General features: G+C 42.3%; 1 protein-coding gene across 1 annotated transcript in view; it reads left to right on the forward strand.

Annotated features, from left to right (window-relative positions):
* The window catches only part of pou6f2 (POU class 6 homeobox 2), a 65438-nt gene that overhangs the window by 18046 nt on the left and 26256 nt on the right, over nt 1-21136 (forward strand). Inside the window, exons 3-5 of the mRNA XM_053412767.1 lie at nt 850-947; nt 4985-5204; nt 19730-20046. Of these exons, the coding sequence (XP_053268742.1) occupies nt 850-947; nt 4985-5204; nt 19730-20046 (635 nt within the window). The remainder of the gene's footprint in view (nt 1-849; nt 948-4984; nt 5205-19729; nt 20047-21136) is intronic.

A 21136-nucleotide genomic window follows, 5' to 3' on the forward strand; every position in this document is an offset into this window, starting at 1 on the left:
TGATTTACTAAGATTAATGTGTTCTACCTACAAATAAGTAGAAAAGAATAGTCCTTCTTTTAAGAAATCCTTAGTCTATTTTAGTGGTTAATTTTTTTCTTTTGCAAAGTGATTTGGGTAGAGGACACCCTCAACTAATTTCCTTATATGACTTTTCTTGCTATAAGATTGACTAGGCTTTGCACTGCACAAGTCTTTGTGTCAACATTGAGACACCATGCGATCCTGCTATCATCAGGGTCAAAGGGTGAGGGTCAAAACAGGCTCTCAGACCTTTTAGAGCAGCCCGGACTCGGTGCACTGCCGAGAGATTTGGTTCGATGATATCCAAGCGTTGGTGTCCTTTATTTTCCCTGCAGCCATCAGCAAGCTTATTATCATGTCCCTGTCTGCTTTGCTCCACTCTGCCCTCATAGCAAACAGGTCTAATTGTGTCTCGTAGCTGCGGGCTCAGAACAGAGGGAGGGTAGGAGTGGGTTTAGATGAGTGATACTCAGTGATGTAAATGGCTGAATAATATGGCCCCAGCGATTGTGGTGGAGCTCTGTCTCTCAGCAGTAATCTAAGCCATCGGGGACACGCCAGTATGCATCATCTCCCATCAATGAGCCTCTCCACTGGTTGGTAATTTGTTCAGTTCTGCAGCAGTTATTGATAAAACACTTAAATACAAATTCCCCTCCTTTCCCAACTGCCCCTCTCAACCGCGTACAGCACTTTATTGTAATATCACAGCTCGGACGGTGTTGTGTGTTTATTTACTTATCCTGGCTGTGTTGATATAAGGTCTAATCTTTTTCTTTTCCTTCTCTCTCTGCTTTTCTACGTGGATCTCTGTCGCTCTCTCAGGAGCTCGTGACGGCTCGGTCCATTCTGATGCCAGCAGCAGTCCGTCAGAGCAGAGTCAGCTGGGCCAGTCTCATCTAGGATACCCAATGGGTCCACAGGTGAGAGAGATTAGAGCTGAACCCGAACTTTACACACTATACTGTATGACCAATGCTAATGTTATATTAAGAAGAATACACGGTTGACAATTGCTCAGCTCATCCAGTATTCGACGTTTGCACGAATAGTGATACTTTTACTCAAGTATTTACTCAAGTACTCTCGTAAAAGTTGAGTTACCCACCATTGCAGATGAAAATTGGCTGAAAAGATAAGTGGCATTATAAGATGATGTATCATTCTAAAGGCTTTTTTAAGAAGAAGCATCAGGGATGTACTGTCAAATTAAAAAAGCCCTGCAAACAATTACTCTTCAATAACCTGAAATGCTATTTATTATGACCATTATTCGACTAAACAAATCCCTAATTCAGGTATTTGCTCTAAAAAAATGAGACTGCACCAATTGATTTTTTATTTTTCTTTACGAAATTTACATTAAGGAAGGAGAGATGTAATATGTGTTAGGCAACTGGTTCTGGGTTTTGTTCTCTAAGGTTAAAATTATACTCTCTCTCTCTTTCTCTCTGGAACCTAACTGACGTAAATCTGTTGTAGCAACAGAGAACTTAAGCCATTGAAATCCTGTCTCAACCTTTTTTAATTGATTTCTTACCCCTGACAATGGAAATGAATGTCTTCACTTGTCATACAACTCTTTTTTCTCACATGATGATCATTGCTGCACTTTATACTCAAAAACAAAAAAGCTCATGTGCAGTCGGAGTAATTCAAAAGATTGATGGCCAACTCAGATCTCTTAATCGTGGTACGTTTAGTCTGAAAGACAGATTTTGGTGTTTGCATGAATTTAAATAATAAACTCCCTGTGTCACTCTGCTTCAAATCAAATTACTTCTGTATATTGAACCACAGTGAGTGAAACATAACATGTGACACCTTCACTAAAGGCTACAGCCACAATCCTTTGCAGCTAAAAAGTGAAATTCATTCAACATCACACATCATCTTCAGATGTAATTGAGTTGTGGCGCTAATGAGATGACAATGCAGGCCTTGTCATAACAAGCAGAGGAGCAAAGAGCCCGAGCCTGCAGCTCTGTTAATAGCTCAATCAGGCATTGTCCTCTCTGATTGGATTTATTGGCCTGGTGGCTCGCCGATGTTTAATGAACATCTATCTCATTAGTGCTGCTCAATGTCAGCTCTCAACACACACGCACTCACATACACGCACGCACACACATGCACGCACACACACACGGTGTCAGGTTCCCTCCAACCTCTTTAATAAGGCCATTCTCCCTGCACATAGTGTTACTCAACGACAGTCAATCCTCATCTGGATAAACGAAAGAGGAAACATGAGAGGGAAGCTCTTCACTTCTATTGGGTCGGTTTGCAGCGTGAGAAATCCCCGGTGAAAGAGTCAATCTGCTGCAAGTGGAGATAAGGAATGAGCTTAATTAAAAGCACTTCTCTGATTACATACACCCTGGCTTGTCAAAGCCACTGTTTTGGTAACAGATAAGAAATAAAAACAGAGGGGAAAGCATCGCGCGCAGGCAACAGTCAGAGTCTGAGCCTCAGCAGGCAGCTCTCAACAGTCACCATCTAATATATTAATGCTGTCAGTACAGTCTCTGTGAAGCTAACACTTTTCAGAAACAAAGGCGCTCCGCATGCCATACCCAATTCTCTTGTTCCAGGATCAATATGTTTTGATAGATTCTCGCTCCTGCGCCGGATATTGTTCGAACAACCATTATCCAATGGTAGTTTACCCAACATGAATCCACCTTCCTTCTGTTTCCCACTTGCAGTTAGGATGACAAAAGTCTGCTATCTGGGTGATTATGGGCAATTTCTCAGTGCCAGAGCTGCCAAGCAGATAGAATATCCTATTCTCCCCTGATGGGCAGAGAGGCTGGGTACCACATCCCGTCCTGAATGGGGCCGTTTCCCATCCAGAGCCCAACACACACCCAGTGTTTTGTGTCTGTGTGGCCCCTAGGAGACCACTTCTCAACACTCAGCTGTCAGGCCTGCCAAGCACTGTACAGCAGCTTTCCAACAGCACCTATGGAGAGGAGGAGTGAGAGCATCAGGCAAAAAGGCAGAAGGGGAACAGCTTGTAAAATCTAGATGAGTGATGCTGGCGATTCTTGGAGTGAACGCTGGGTTGTGTGGCTGGAGAGTATAGTTAATTATGTTCACGCTAAATTTATTCTAATCTCTGATTCTGATATCTGCTTGTAGAGTGTTTTCTCCTCAGATAGAGATTATAATCACTCTAAAACTGGCACAACAAAAAGCCTAAAAAACAAGAGCTTGGGCGTGCTTTTAAAAAAAAATCTCCAAAGGGCTTTCTCTTGGCAGCAGCTGCCTGCTTCTCCAAAGCTGCCTGTAATGATAAATAAATCAGGGCTACATCTGATAATTGTGGAATTGTCTTCTTAATGTTATTCCCTTCTATGTGAGACAGTCTTTGCTGTCAAGCTTGGCAATCTCATTTTGTTTGGCTCAGAGATGAAATGTTCAAAGAGTGTCTTTGATTATACGCTGTTTCGATTCAAGATCAAATTTAGTTTAAAACACAAGATTAAACATATGACACTTGTAGCCAACAAACGCGTCGCTTTTGTTATTGTCCTTTGAGGATTCTTTGAGCCCCCAAATTATTAATTCATTTTTTCAAAAATTAATGCCAAATGTCCTTTTGAATGCTCTCAGAAGCTTCAGATATTGTCATTGGTTATGCACTGTTGTCGTGTATCAAAGCAAATGTTGAGAGTGACGAATTGTATACAATGTGTGTGATTGCTCCTGCCACCAACAGTCAACTCTCTGTGCTTCCTTTATTCCTTTAACAGCTGAGAAGCACAAACAGGTATTCAGTCGTGTTTCAGTGCAGATCTTTCTCCCTGAGATTTCTCCGTGCTTCGTGGCTCTAAACCCATGTGACCTCGTACCTCTTAAACTGTGATCGCATGTGTGTCGGAGTGGGTGCAGGCGTTCTGCACCATGCAGGGTTATCACAGTGACACGCCTGTCACCTAGGAGCACCAGGCTCGGGAATATGGTGGGCTCTTCGCACCAGTCAGCCTGCTCTGCACCCTGTGCAGAACTGCAGACACACCATGCAAAACAGAAGCAGATAGCTGACAATTGGAGTTAAAGGCTTGTGAACTTAAGTCACTGTGGAGGAGTCAAAACAGCACTTGCCTTGCACCGTCTCAAGGCTGCTTTACTGTGGACACAACACACACTGACAATGTACTTTTATTGGTTTTATTCCAAACAATTCAATTCAACATTTAAAGAGTAATTTTGTCAGATTTCGCAGCATCTTCTCTCGTGTAGCACCTGTGTAAATTCCCTTTGACATGCTCCAATACAGACATAATTTGAGAAAGGTTTCATGTGAATAAATTAAATTTAAGATGTCGCTCCTTGTGTATTCATGGTGATTTCAGCCATGGTACAAACACACTCCTGGCTCAAAGCTCTCAATAAAATGTGTATTTGTGTACTTCCATACTCACGTCCTTAGAAAATGCCTTTGAGAGATCTACTGTGAAAATATCTCAGAGCGATACTTCTGATAACATATCTTTTCCTCCATGGGTGTGACTGCACCGATTCCACTTTACCTAATATGAACGAATGGGTACATGAAGAGATGAGAGTGATGTGTTATATCCCTCATCAAACGAGTAAAGTACTGGCACTTTTTTAATGCTACTGTGTATTTCAGGCACATTTCTGCGGGAAATGTTCAGCGAGATGAAACATGAATCGCTCTGCATGTCTGTGAAAGTAAAGTTCTCCCCTCTTTCACAAAGATTGGATTTGATCTCCGTCAGTGTGTTTTCACTCTCAGACTGTGACACAGCACGGAATTCAGCTGCAAACCACATTCAAACACTTATCAGACATATATTCAAGCTGCTGACTTGTTTGCTCGACTGGTGTAAAATAACATGTCTGCTGATATTTTGATGATAGTGTATTTAAAAAAGAAAAACTCCTGTGATACTAAGGATGTGTCTCTGCATGTGTGTTTGTCCCATAGTCTCTCCTGGTGGCACAGCAGCTGGCGAACGCAGTAGGGGGCGTGATGTCTGGGGCAGCGCAGGGCATGAACCAGCCCATCCTCATCCCCTTCAACGCAGGTGGACACCTGGGCGGGCAGCAGGGCCTGGTCCTCTCCCTGCCCACCGCCAACATCCAGAGCCTGGTGGCTGCTGCTGCTGCAGGGGGCATCATGACGCTCCCGCTCCAGAACCTGCAAGGTAAGCATGAGACATCCAGCAACAGAAACAAACGCTAAAATAAGTATTGTGGGTCACTTTGCATACACACTGGCCCTATATGATGTATTCAAAACAGTGGAGGGAGCAAGGGGAGCAAGCCCTTCATGTTGATGACAAGCTGATGCTAATAGTTGCATGACACACACATGAAAGTAAAACATTCATTCTTAAGTAAAGTGAGCACAGCAGCAGATATTTTGTAAATCACTGTCACATGTTGCAACCATTTCTGGTTATTGCATGACTGTCATGTTTGATTTGGGCCCAAACGATAGAATCCACACACACTACGCCAATGAGTCTACTTTGTACGCTACTTGTGAGTGCACAGACTCAAGTATCCAATTTGATATGTAGCGTTAACATATCACAGGGAGAAAATGGAAGATAACAGATTCATTAAATTCATGTAAAACTGATGTTTTCTTGTCATTTTCTTAACATTATAATCCATGGAACCAGCACTATTATCAATAAATATAACAAATATTGAGATATTGTTCCACTTCCACTGTGTGACATGGAACAGATTTTAGTTTTCTCTGTAGTAAAAATGATTTACAAAGCTTCTCTGCAGGTCAGAATCCTTTAGGGGTTTGTATCCCAAAAAGCTGCTGTCCTCAACTTGCCCAGAGGAACAACCATATTAATTACAGGTCAATGTTTTGCAGTGCAGCGCAAAAGCACTTTATGCCTCTTTTCTGTGCTTAAGAGTGCACTGTACTTTACTTTTTTATCTCTTTTCCACCTCATCTGTCCATTCACATGGCTGTGCTTATCCCTGCCTTTTAAACTTTAATGCCCAAGTGTTCTCTTTTGATCATAGTTGTAAATGGTTTTCATTTTAATGTTTAAAACATTGTCTCTTTTATACCATTAGATTGAGGGACGGATGGGGAAACAGTCAGTCATAAATCTTGGATGAGAGCTCCACACTAATGTAAAAAGATGCCAGGCTACATGTAAAGCAGTGTGTTTTTAGGATAGAGATTACAATAATGACAGTGCAGCACAAAGTGCAGGGAAGGCTCCCTTCATGTGCGGAAATGGATAGACAGATGCCCTAAGTGATGAAATGTGGAGGTAGAAGCCTAATGGACACAAACATGCATAAATAACAGCAGCCATCGCTGTGGGCAGAGCTTTTAATAAACCGGCATCTATCTAGCGAGCCCTTCAATGTATCCGTCAGTCGTGGACGATAATGGGCCCAGCAGGCCCGTCTCACTCACACTTCAACAGATCTTCCTCCTGGTGCATGAGGGACAACCCAGAGGCTTCAGTGATCTGATGAACTGATCGACAAACACATTGTCAGGGTGTCAGAATGCCAAAACAAACACCTCTCAGTCATTCTTATTGTCCAGTGCCAAACAAACCAACAGACAGTCCGGAATCCAATGTCCTGATAAAAATCCCCATCCATGAGAGATGTTGAAAAAAAAACTGTTGTGGAGAAATGCCTCTGTGGCAGATCTTTTTTTAAGAGTGTGGACTGACAGACTGCCTGTTCGCACGTCCTCTTATCTGAAGGGGATGCATTGAAGGGACCTCCATGGAGAGAAAGTGACACAAGTCACGAGTGAAGCTAAATGTCTTGACTGTGTCCGGGCCCCTCTGGCCACACAGCGCTCCTCCACTCCCCCCTGTCTGAGTTCATCACAGCTCCTCTGAATGAGGCCTGCTGGCACAGCACCTCTGTCAGACAACTGCAACTCTGGCCTCTGCCCCCGCGTCCCCCCTCACCCCCCCTCCCAGCTCCTGCGGGTCCCCGGGCCTGATTAATCACACATATAATCCAGTGCCGCTGTCGCCGGGGAGCAGTCGGCTCATTTCACGACCTCAGGAACAAGTGTGTTTTACAGCACTCACGCTGCTAGCTTATTAGCGTCAGATCAGACACAAGACAACTGTGCGGCTCAGTAATGAGACTCCAGGAGGAGCCCAGGCGATGGCTGTATTTAAATGTAATGAGGCGGCTAACGACCAACTAATAAGGCTGTTTGTCTTGGGGAATGGATGGTGCAGGGAGGAACTGTGTACTTTTCATGCTGGTCGTCACATATTCCTTAGACTTTTAGCCTTTGCTAGATTTTGTATATTAGTTAGTTACGTTAGGAGAATGAAATAACCACAGCATCTTTGATCACATGTTCTGAGTTCTGTAACAGTGCATTTTGAGAGAGGGGAACCGGCTGCACTGTTGCGAGTTTGAAGAAGGCAGCTCTCTCAGACTGTGATGAATAACTATCACTGTAATGGGGCTGTGCTATACAGTTGGGGCGGTTGCTTAAATAAAACTGAGCAGCATCTTGTGGCAGACTCAGTAAACACAGGCACCAGTGTAACTGGCTATTTGTCAGAATGATTTATGCCCGAAAACATGCAGTAAAAACAAATTCCCAATGAAACTAAACAAGGGAGAAAGTTATCTTTTGTGACAGAGTGCACACAATTCTAGCTGACTTCACAGAGGCAAAACTAGGTTGGGTCATGCCAGAGGTCTATTTGTGTGACAGCTCATATGAATAAAAAAATCACATATGATTTTCACAGTAACACTAGTATGTGTGACTGATTAGGACAAAACAACTACAGATATATTGTAACTTGCGGCTGCATTTTTAATAGGTTTTCATTTCACATGATTGTATAAGCAGCGTAGCATGATTACCATACTTGTAAAAGTAGCTGTAACAAAGCACTGTACATGTAATGCTCAATGGGAGGAAGCAGAACAAAGTCTTGTCTGTCTACTCCTCTTCTCTGCGACTCACTCAAAGGTAATGCAAGAAGCTAGTTTACTGCATCTCTTTCATATTAATAAGCATATCCCTTCTTATTTGCTCTCAGCAGAAGCCCTTGCAGCGCATCACATCAGAGAGTTGAGCTCTAATGGTGAGGTGAGAGCATTGTTCCTCTGTACTCGTCCGCGGAAAACACAAAACAGCACTCAGGCTCCCCGATAAAGGTCGGCATCCCACTCACCTGCAGTAATGAGACCCGGTGTCAGTGCCAATCAAAGGCATGTCTGTCGTTCTGATGAAAATACTCAGCAGTGTCGTTTCGCAGGTTTGCACTTGTTGGTGTGATACAAATTAGGGAAATCACTCTGCTCATTACCCCACCAAAGGGCGGGCTCCTGGGGGAAGAGCCAAATGTTTCCACACTAGTTAAACACATCAGGTTGCATCTCCTCTGCCTCGGCTGACTGCTGCTCCTTTAAGAGGTTAGATCACCGGGGCCGAGCCACTGACTTAACCTCTGTCTGCTGTGGGAGAGCTCCTCCGTCCCTTTACCCTTTATATTATTGAGGCTTGTTGGAGCCGCACTATTCGCTCATTGTGTGTATTTGTTGAATCGTTTTGGGATACACCCCGAGATGGACTATTGTTTGTGAGTGCATTAAAAGAACCCAGTGTAAGAAAATGTCCTCACATCAACATCTGCCGTCTTGACACAATAGAGGCCGGCCCCATCCCTTCTCCCTCATCGCTGTTTAATTTGAAGTGCTGGCGAGCCGTACGTATTCCACGTCGCCCTTTAATGATTTAACTTTGCCGTGGTTGTACGATGACTCGCAGGGGAGAGAGCCGCATTAAATAAATAACAGTGATAAAATGTAGACCTCATACATTTCAAAGCTAATGCAACTAGCGGTGCAATAGGAGCAGCTGCACACAGTCCTGGAGCGGTAATTTGATTGATTTGTTGTGACAGCAGCCAAATAATTGAGAGTGAGAGGTGCTGCTGGAGATGAAGCGCAGGCTGAGGCAGGTTCGCCAAGGCAGTCCCAGCAGATATGGCACCCGGGTTCTCATCTCATGCCATTGATATCTGCCAGTGGTTTATTGTTTGTCTTCAATAAGCAGCTTGGAAACGTGGGGGGTGGAGGGGTGGGGGGCGTTAGTGCCTTTGTGACAGTTTGGCGACGGAAATAAGAGAAAAATCACCAATCAAAATGTACAGAGAGCGACGAGAGGGTTACAATCAAACACACATATTTAAAGTCAGGCTGACGCGCAGGTTTACTGTACATGCAGGTAGGAGCGCACAGACACACTCCCATGAGACCCATGATTTACACTCTGATGTCTTTTTTGAAGCTGGGATGTGAGTAAATTTTACCCCCTGGTGCTTCTCACTTGTTGCAGACATGCTAATGATTTGTTCTGAATTCAAGTTACATATATTTCATAATTGCACAAAAATAACTACAAGTGATGAACACAGTGCACTGGTTTATGTGTTTTTTTTTTAATACATGTATCCCAAGATATTTTATGTTGTCTGCCTGCTAGCGCTGTTTGTCGTAACCTGCTGGCTTTTGACTCATGTTTTGTTTCTGTTGATGGTGGCGGTGTCTTTCTGGCTCAGCCATACCACAGGACTGCACACAGCCGGAGCCTGAAATAGAACGACAGAAAAGAAAAGGAAAAAAGAAAGGAGGGTGGTGGGGGGGTCTTTATGCTGGTGTGGAGGAGGACAATAATATTGTTAATCAGATGTGGCTGTGTCTGCTCCTCCACAGCAAACCCTGACATCTGCCCTCTCTGGTAAACACTAAGGGGGGCTTTTGGCAAACCTGCCATAAATAAAAAGCCTACAACAAGATATTCTATCCACATTACACACTGTGTCTGTCTACAATGTGTATGAAGAGTGTAATGCATTTACTTAAATAGATATTGTTGAAGTTTAATAGGAGAGGCATCGTTTTCTGAATAAGTTTGCATTCCAACATGGCAGTTTCCATAATTAGCTTCCAGTTCTGTGAATAATTAGAAACAGGATAAATTCTTTATTTTAATCCACCTGTTTCTTTATTCCCTCAGGGCCTGAGCTACAACAGATTTACATCCACTTGATTTAATTAAGATGTTAAATGTAAAACATGCATATTATTTAGTCTATTCAACCAAATTAGAGGTTATCGTTGAAAATATTACAAACTAAAGGGCACTCAGGGGGAAAACACCTCCACCAAGGCCCAATAACCTCTTTGTGAAAATATTTAAATTAACTACATCTCGATTTTATTTTATTCTTCATCAAATTGCAAATATAAGGGCCTTAAACAAATAAATCCTAAACACTTCCACCTGGTTTAGTGGGAATCTGTCGAGTAATTTTAACATAATCTTACTAACTTGCTGACAAACAAATTCAAACATAACCTCCTTGGTGCAGGTCATTCTGTGGGTGTATTTTTAAGCAAACCTCAATTTACACATGGATATCCTGGGAAACATATTTGGTATTTAAGATAATTGCATATATTGATTAAGTATCCCCATAAATTATTTACAATCAATAGAGTTCATCTTTTCATTATCACATATCAACCTTTGGTTCCTTTTAAATAGAGCAGTCCACCACGAGTCTGAGGTTTTCAGTAAATGAGGCAGTATCGAGTGTGATATGAATTACAGTACATAGCAGTGTATTGTTTTCATGTTATTTCAACACTTGTAAAATGCTTCCAGTAAATGCCTTGACCACTTGGCCCCTGGAGTTGTTTTGTAGAAATTACATCTCACTTTTTTATTTTTTCCTTCCCCTTTTCGGCCAGACCGCTTCCGAAAAGATTTGCTAAAGGTCTGCTGCCATATTGCTGAGGTGCAATTCAGGAGCTTTCAGCAACAATCTGTAGTCAAGCATTTTAAATGAAAATTGATTTGTGATTTACATGGTCAGTGAGGGGAAAATGAACTTATGAAATGTTGTAAATGAAATATTAGACAAGGTGCAGTGGGAGTGAGCAGACAGAGATGGTAATCTTGTGGAACTGGAATTCCCGCCTGGCAGAACTGGGTGACATTTTACATTTATCTGTGTTCTGCATGAGTTGTAATGTTAATGGTAATTTTATGGGACTGAACTGGAATGAAAATGGTGTTATCACCGATTGCTTCAAATGCGGAATTGTGTAAAGTAGCACAGCTGCATCCTTTATTTCCTATTTCCCAGTAATGTGAGTTATTGCGTGATCTGTCGTCTGAGGTTGAATGTGTGTAAGCAGCAGGTTTTTATCGGTGCGTTCTAGACAGAAGGTCTTATATCACGTACATTTACCACATGATGAAATACGCACACTGCTGTGTTTGGATATTAGTGAAAATGCCACAGTTGTTTGTGAATGGGTCTCAGGTAGATATTTGCTTTTCATGTTCATGTATAAATACGCATATCACAGGTACTTAACTTGGATGTTAATGTAAAAACATGGCAATATTTATGCTCCAATATACATAGTTAACTTGAAACACAGTACATATAGTGTATTTGCACTTTAAACTTAAAACTACTATAGGCTATGTGCAGCATCATTTTTGATTTATCCTGAATTGCATTAGAGCGTTCTAAAATATTTTAATGTAAACTAACACTTTATCAATGTGAATCTATCATAGACTTAATAATACAAGCAAATCAATGTAGCATTACTCTTCGATCAATTCTACTTACACTCAGCCAGATGTTCTAATTTTGATCAATACCTTGTGCAGTGAACGTTTCCTATTCCCACTCTGGCCATGCACGACGTGTATGGATTTTCATAGAGCGAGCATGTGTGAAAGAGAAAAGAACCAAAGAAGTGAGAAGAAACGAACAAAGTGGTCGTGCAGCAGCAGCAGCAGAAGCAGAGAGGCTGTGGGAGTCTGGGAGCCAAGTTGGATCACACAGAGGTCATTTTTAAACACAGCTCTCCAGTTCCCTGTGTGTGAAACCAAAGAGTCTGTGGTGACACTTGTCAGCAGATGGTGTGGAACAAAACCCCTCACCGGTGAGGATGTCTTAGCCGCTGCTAAAAGCTATCTGTGGTTACTAATTGCTGACCAGGGCCTAATTACCCTAATTAATGGCCGTGGTATCTGGGGGCCAGATTTGTCGGGGCTTTTATCAGTATCAGTGCAGCTTAAGAGGTCCCGCAGGAGGCCTGTGGAGTGTGTAGGCCCCATGGGTGTTATTTCTGGACTAACTGCAGACACATCACAGATGGATCCTGTGGCATCAGTACAGGATGGCATGTTTGAAGAGAGATATCTGTTACTCACACATCATAGGAAAACCTCCCTGAGTACATGCCATGAAAAAATATCTTTTCTTTTTCTTTTCTTTTTGCACATATTCTCTACTTCTCTCTCCCATTCACACGAGTCCGTCGCCGGAATTCCACCGCCGTGATTCACGATGACAAAGTCGACTTTGTCACCTTTATTCCACAGACTGCGGGGGGGTTTTGTTCAGTGAGCTCTCACTGTGAAATTAGCCCTGGTACTTTCATTTTCCAGCTGCAGTGAAATGGTTAAAAGACACAGATCAGCCAGTATGAAAATAGAACTGATTCAACAAAATCTGCTGCCTCCCTTTGCTTGCTCCTCAACCATCCAGCGGAAAAAAATAAAAAAACATCCCCCGATACCCAGTCCCCCCCCCCACTTTTTCCTCATCTCTCCACTCTCCCATCCTCGCCCCCTCCCCCAGCCCCGTCAGGCACCATGTCCGCATCTGAGGAAGGCTTGTAAGTTTCGAGTGCATACATTTCTTTTGATGATATATTGTCCCGGTGCGGAATTTCATTTACTTCCGCTGCCCTTTGCTGAACCTGTTGCTAGTCAGTGAGCACGATAAGCGTATAAGTAGCATGCCACTTCATTCATCATACATCGTTCTGGGCTCTCAAATATCTCATATGCGATTCAGGAAGAAAACTACTAAACCGGCACAAAGGATCCCACCAGGATCAGCCGAGGTACCATTAAACACTGTGTACAAAACACAACGCAATTGGTATGTGTTATCAAAAAAAACAAAAAACATTTTCTGTGTTGCATCTACAAAACATTAGGCTTCATTTCGTGGCGTACACGTTGTTTATGTATGGTGGGGGGGGGGGTTATATCTCAAGTGCAGTGCTCGTGTTGTACATAATTCCATTCACATTGCATTTGGAATGCATGCATTTTGAAATCTGTTTTTTCCCTCAATCACAGTGGCTGCCCTGTGTTGTATTAAACAGCATTAATAATCACAAGAGGCTCAGTGTCACTCAGAAGTCTCCACATCACTAAGGCAGACAGTGTTGTGCTGCTGGGCATGTTGTGCTGTGTGAAAGTGCTTACACGCTCCCTCAGACAACCAAAGGGAATAATTAAAGACAGAAGATGGAGGCAGAAGAATGGAAAGCAAATCCCATTGTTTGGGGTTATTTCATCCCACTGAATTTCTTTTTCTCACTTTCTTTCGCTCTCTTCTCACATTCCCCCCAAATGCACTGTGGGTATGTGGCACGCTATCAAAAGCATGTGTAAGCGAAGCAGCGTAGAACAAAAGCCCTATGAAGTCCTCCTCATACCCACATTGTCTTTTGATTATTCTACAATCATTTTATATCTGTGTAAGTTGGAGAGGAAGGGAAGGCTTAATAACCTAATAATATACGATACTGTAGCTGCTCAGAAACCACAAGATGTGTTTTGCATGGTTTGAGAACACGGGGCTGCTTATTCTTCATTTGTTCTCGTTTCCCCTCACGGCGTAATTTCACCCAGCCCTCAATATCCAGCTTGTTACCAAAATAATCCACGATGAAATTCAAATTTAAGGTGAACTAGACTGTTAGGGCAACTCCACTCCACTCCATTTGTAGAGCAGTAAATGCAGCCCCTCAATCTCTCCCAGCTTTTACTGTCATTCAGAGAGCACTCAGTCATCTCCGTGCATCAGGCCCCGCAATATTGATTTTTCCACCCACTGAAACAGCCGCATGAACATAAATTTTGCATGAGGCTTTTACCCGCGGCCTCTGCTTTGGTCTGACGACACATGATGGGGCCATGAACACGCTGTAATAACCCAGTCGGTCCTGCCGAGCAGACAGACGCTCTTTCTGTTTTCGAGAGGAGGGAGAGGACGGGGGGGATGTAGGGGGTTGTGGGGCCAACACCTTCTGGATTCTGAAGGACAAAAAGTGAGGGACCCCTGACTGAGCATCACAGTGTCACATAGCTTTTGATATAGCGGTGAAATTCCTCTGTGATGGAAGGGGGGGACGCATAGAAGGGATCTCGTTGCCTTAGGTTTTAGACGTGTTATAAGAATAGATACAGTTGAATCTAGGTCACACAAATATATAGATTTAGAATGTAGATGTTTGTAATTTCATTGGACGGTTAATTGTTCAGGCAGGGAATGAAATTAACTTGTGTAGTCTTTAGATAAAGGGGAACTTGTGCACAGTTCACTATTGTAAAAGCAGAAAAAAACGAATATTCAGTGAAAGTAAACCGGAGCTTATACTTTGCTTGGGGCCCCCCTGCAACTTTCTCCTGGGCCCTCAGAGGTCCCGGGACCACACTTTGGAAATCAATAACCCAGCATAAGCCACACCGAGAGGGCAACGTTATCGAGTACACGGGGATTCGCTTGTATGTGTAACATCTCCATGGAGAGGATTTGATTCTTTGAAACACCTCTCTCCCTCCCCAGAGTATGAATTCTACAACACTGCTTGATATTGCCTTGCATCACAAAATGAAAGCATTATCTCTGGAATCCTACAAGTGATGTGGTTTAGTCTCTAAAATCCTGCGGCTTCACGACTCAAGTCAAACCCTAACTGCCGATATATAAATAAATATATATAAATTCGTTCTTTTTTCCCTCCTGCAGCAGGAGAGAAACACTGATATTACTTCCTATTGCTCTGAGTCATGTTTTTATTCAGAAGGCGACTAATTTCTTTAACATTTCATTTCCCCCATGTTTATTTCAGCCAGTGCAAAGGGAGGAATCTATTCTCTGTTACTTAAAAGAAATGATCAATTGTAGAGACTCTGTGGTAAAAAGAAAGTACCAATACAGTATGAGTTCAAGGTTTTTATTATAAACAAAGTAGTTTTTTAGCTTCTTTACTTTAGATGTCTAGATGTCTGTAATAGATTAAACTAACCATATATATTCAAAATAAAGGTAACTTGTGCTATTTACATATGAATTCATTAGTACATATATCAAACAGTTATAGTAAAGCATCATATAATAATGAGAATAAACTTTATTTATATAGCACTTTTCCAAAGGTAAAAAGTTCTTCTCAAGTGGCTAAAACAATAAAAACATCAGCTGAGCTAAGATGACATGGATGCACATAAGGAGTTAGTAAATCCTCGATATACACCAGGGGCCTGGTTGTGTAAAATTATTTGTTGTGTAAAATCTTTTATCTTTAGCATCTTTAGATACAGGACTTTTTCAATGCATGACTATAACATGTAAGTTAGTATTTTGTCATTGAAATATTCCTACTGTTACTTGAGTAACGAATCTTAATACCTATTCGACTTATACTGTTGACAAGCCAGTTAATTGAAAAAAAAATGTTTCCTAATTGATCAATTGTTTTTGTCATTCATGGGAGATATTTAAACAGATCCAAAATATATATCTTTCCTTTTTTTCAATATCTATTTCAAGAAATCAATTTGAATTCTAATAACTAAAGATTGATGCTGACTGAAGTTGATCAGTGCTCTGTGACACTGACAAGCGTTACCATGTGACTCAGAATGACGGACAGTGATAAGAGTCAAGAGTGAGCTTAAGAAGTGAGTGCAGACGCAGGGATATTATCCAGCTCATCAGTGTGCTCATACACCGGTCTATTCCGCAGAGTAACAAATGACCTTCCTTTGACCACCTTCATAATTACCAGATCTCACAGAGCCTAAATCTCCCTACCTCCAGTGGGGTAATTATCAGTGTGACTCACTGAAAAGGCAATTGAGACAGTGGTTTATGGACTCCCACCGTGGAACGTGAGGCAGAGCAGTAATGGGGAGCTTGTTTGTCCCCTCCTCCTCTCTTGTTAAAGAATGGCAGCTGTGTTTAGACCTGAGAAGTTCCTAAAAATACAAGGTGGGTCACATTGGACAATTCAATCACCTCCTGCCCGACAGGCTCCTGTGCACTTTCTGATTAGCTCTTGATTTTCAATAGAAGAGGCAATGCACCTATTTCAATGTTTACTATTAGAACTACTTCAAAAGCTTGATTCATATCTTTAAGAAAAGCAAATAGTGGATCAACGTGAAGATTTAATTCATACCCAAGCTCGATAGATTCTTTACAAGGTTGGTGATCTTGAAACAAAAAAAAAATGTATATATATAGCTATCTTAGGTTTATCTGAAAATTCCTAGTCCAATGCAATAATTCATGATTTGTGGCTTTTTGTAAATATTCAAGTTCAGCATCTTCTTAAGAATTCCCCTTTAGGTTAGTGTTGGACACCTCCCCTGAATACACATGTACACAAACACAAAGGATGTGTAAGATAACTCATAGGGAAAAGCTGTAAACGTAGGTGTTGCGCGCTGAGAGGAAAACAAGGAGTCAAGCTTCGAATCAGCCCCGGAGTGAAAAGTGCTGTAATAGGAGGGTTGGCAGGGACTATACTGAGATAGCTCTGGTAATGAGAGAGCAGACTGCGCCCCCACCCACCCCCAGCCCTCTCACTTCTCAACCGCACAGGAAACAAAAATAGCATTTTGTCTGACGAATGTGCTAGCTTTGACCTAGCCTTTCGACCTCTGACAATCAGTCTCTCTTCGTCCTCCAGCACTTCAGAAGCCGGCACTGGGACAGTCGAGATAACAGTTGATTTCTACTGTGGCCTGAAAAGCAAAGATGCTTTGAAAGAGAGATGGCAGACCGTTTCTCAAAGCGTCGAGGTTGGAGGCCTCAGACTTTCTCCGTGCTGGTGTTTCGTCCTCACGAATGATTGTTGTTAAGTGTTTAAATGCAGCACGAAATGCCACAGTTCAAGTTGCATCGTCTAATTTAGCTGCACAACTTCTCGCTGTGGCTCATTCCTCATTATAAACATTAACATAGGCGAGTTGTGACAACAGTGAAAGTGGGACCGTTGCTCTTACACCCCTCGGGCGTGATGACTAAGTGGGAGCTCTGCTTGCATCGCAGGCGGAGGACGAGTGAATATGAGACACAACAAAGAGACAGTGGGAGATATAATGAGCACTATAGGATCCCCGGCACCCTTTTGCCCTCTCTCCATCATAAGTGAAGCTCCCACTCTCATCCTCGGCCCTGTGTCTGCTGGAGGAAGGAGCACAAACAATTAGCTGAGACAAGCCGTTTGGATTATGTGCTCAACCACAGCAATCAGACAGCTGTGGTTAAAAGAATGAGCTTCAAAATGCCAGTTGCCCAGTGAGAGAGTAAGGGAGGGTCAGTGGTCCTGACAGTCTTAACAAGATGACAGAATTTATAAAGCACTGCTGTTAAAGAATATAGTTACCTGCGGTGTAGCCCTTATAATAAGGCCACATGGGGCTTCTTCCATATTCCCTCTGTATTTGTTTTCTTCTGCCTCATATTCTTTTGTTGTGCCTCTTGTTCCTCGGCGTAATGGTCGGCGCTGGAGGAAATTCTCCAATCGTCTTTGATCTTCGCCTGGTTTCGATAATTTTTTGACAGAGATCTCATTTTGCTCCCCCTTTTGTTTTCTCTGTCTTTGTTCCCTGTTTTCTTTTATTCTATCTTTTAAATGGGGCTCAACATTTTGTCATTGTGAAGCTGCAAAGGAAAAGAGCCGGTCCTGTCAGCGGCTCGGCACTTGCTAGACAAGTTGCCCCAACATTTCAAGCGAGGATTGGACTCTCGCCGCTTGCACAGATGATATATAATTCATGGTGGGGGTGTGAGAGAGGTGTCAATGTGTCAGGAGGTATAGAAGAAATGTAAAAGTCTACTGTTTACTGGCCAACAGACGCTGGCTTTATTTTTGCTGAGCTTCTTCAGCAGAGTGAGGAAAGAGGACGATGATCTGATCTTCATCAAATGTTCATTTGTGCCCGTCCCGGAGTCGCAGTGGCCACACTAATCAAAGACTTGTCTGCCCCGGTGTTTTATTCATATTAGATGAGACAACCATACTTAAATTATTTAAGTGGATTGATTCTGTGTATATACACGCTTGTCTATGTGAGTGTTTAGCTGTGTTATCAATGGATGTTTGCAAATGTTCTTTTGAACATGTTTTGTGAATCAGCGTTCTAACTTATTTTGATATGATGCACGGTTTTAAATCTTTCTGTTACATTATACATGTCAATAATAATTCCAAAAAAAATGTTAGGTACCTTTATTGTCATGGATAAAGAGACTTTTTCCATGAACAACCAATGACCAAAGTAAAAAATTTTCTCCTGTATAATTCAATGAGTTAATATTTTAAACTTGTAGTTATTTGAATATCTAGTTTTACTTTTTTCACAATAATACTTATTTCCCAGCTGGATTGATTCATTTTCTGCCGATTCTCTGCAGATAGCTCCTACTCATTCCTATCAAAGCCACATGTATTAACAATATATATAACCCTAGCCCTTGGAAGTTATTGGTACATAATGTTTGTATTGTCTATCATGGGGTACTGTAGAAACATGGTGGTGCAACATGATGGTCTCCATGAAAGAAGGCCTGATGTTTGTGTTGAAATAAATTGCTCATTTTAAGTTAACGTAATGAAACACAATTATCACTATTATATTTCATTTCTCCCGGTAGATGCCAGTAAATCCGACACACTGCTCCTTTAGAGAGTTTTGTTTTTTTGCTTTCGAGAAAACACTTCTTTCCATCATATCTGTATGGAAACTCAGTTTGGACTTTCTTCTTTTTAATCTGTGAAGGTCGGCTTAGATGTTGTTTTTCTGTTGAATTCTCCACACATCATATTACTGTTGATACCCTTTGTTTGGCATTATTGTTTATATATGTTTTTCTTTTCTGACATTGAAACACAAAACACTTTTTACGGATATTTCTACAATCATCTTTGATCATATTTTAAATCGACATGCTGGGTCCAGAGAAGTATCTGCATGCTGGTGTGGCTGCGAACTGTTCTGCTTCAGACTGAGTGATCACAGTTCTTTTTTCCTCTTTTTGATGAGTGTTAAATTTATCAGCCTTTAAATGTAGAAATTAGGTTCTAATGGCGTTCAATTATTGGAGCCAATTAGTTAATGGGTTTATTTCTGAGCTCTTGCAGTGAAGATGGATGTCTATTTCCTATGAGATTTTAAGCCATTAAACCAAAGATTCTGACATTCTCCAAGTGACAATGAAGACTTTTGGCTCCAGAGAGAGCAATTATATCAGTCAGGCTTGATAGCTTTGTCCTCCAACTAGTGAAATTAAATTCAAAGAGTCTTTCATGCAGTCCTAAAAAACCCTGGAGGACCTTGTTGTGGCTCCATGCAATTTACATCTATCTCTCACTAGTCACCCTATGCATCCCACACCTCCATGTGTGCTTGTGTTTCTTTCTGAGGTGTGAGCATATGCTTCAAATAATGAGAGCACTTGTCATGCTGTCAGTCCAACCTAATTTGTGTTTGTTGAACTCTATGTGAATAGTTCAGGTCTCATGCAAAAGGAAAACACAAAACAACCTGCTGTTGTTTCATCAACAGCTACCTCATCACTCAACTCCCAACTCCAGCACCTGCAGCAGCTCCAACAGATGCAGCACCACCACCACCAGCAGCAACAGCAGCAGCAGCAGCAGCAGCAGCAGCAACACCATCACCAACAGACCCACTCCCATGCTCAGAATCAACTGCCATCCCAGCATCACATGACCAACCAGCAGCAGCAGACCTCGGTCCCGTCTCCGGGCTCCACCTGCTCCTCCACCTCTGGACAGCAGCAGCACTCTCCACCACACCGACCCAACCAGTCACCGGCACGCAGCCTCCCTTCTCCCGTCACCCCACCCATGCCTTTGTCGGTAAGTAAACTTTGATAATGTCACGCACCAATAGTCTCTCTTTTTTTTTCATGTCCTGACACTTTTCATGGAATCGTCCTCACACTGATCACACATAGTGATTTTCTTTTGTTTTTGAATATCCGCAAGAAGGCTTCTGGTCCTTCTGCGTGTATTTTCAGCCGCTGTTTAAATACTTAAAAACAGTCTAAATGTGGTCTGGTTACTTTTGACTAATGCCTGACATATTAAATCCAACCAGTCCCCCAGTATTCATGGTGTGATTGAACCAGTACAGTGTAAATGGGTATCCTTGTCAACTATTATACGCATGTGGCTCTCAAAAAGAATCAGCTACTCAGAGTCCTATTCAAATTAATTTTTATGGACACTGAATGAGCTGTATTATGAGCAGCATGCAAAGGCCAAAATATTACTTCCTGATGTTAAACTAATAATGCACAAAGATATTAGGTACTTCACAAGATAATGCGATGCTCCACCTACAGAGTGGAGTCTGCGTCTGAATGGTGTCATTGAAGATTGTGTGATTTTTGGCGGGTCAACCTTGAGAAAAACGCCCAAGCGGAATACCCAGTGCTCGATTTTGCGTTAGTTCTTGATCTTTATCAAGTGGTGTTTGAATGGAGGCCAACAGCTCTTCTGTCTATGTGCTGTTATTAGAATATGCATCTTGTTGCGGAAGCCTTGATGCATTTGAGTACATCAAACCTCACGACCACGAAAAGAAGCAAGGATCCACGCCCTCTGCCTGCAGATTCAGTCGACATTCTGAGGTTATCTTCTCCAGCCGTAATCACTCTCTTAATCTTTGCTGCTCTTCCTCCTCATCCCCCTTTTTAGTCACTTTGTCCGTCCATCCATCTCCGCCCTTCTGTCCGTCTTGCTGTCACTGTGTGCCGATAATAACCTATTTTATATCCCTGTGGTTTCATTTCTGGTCGAGTCTGGCCAGGGTCGCCTTGCTGTCCCTGGCCACATTCATCAGCGTCAGCCCCTTATTGGGTTGTGGTGCAACCTTCTTTATGGCCAGGATGAGTTGGGCTATTTGTTTTCCCCCCATGCTGCTCTCTCCGGCCCTGTCACGGCC

Source organism: Pleuronectes platessa, chromosome 20, assembly GCF_947347685.1.
Source record: "Pleuronectes platessa chromosome 20, fPlePla1.1, whole genome shotgun sequence".
Taxonomy (NCBI): Eukaryota; Metazoa; Chordata; class Actinopteri; order Pleuronectiformes; family Pleuronectidae; genus Pleuronectes; species Pleuronectes platessa.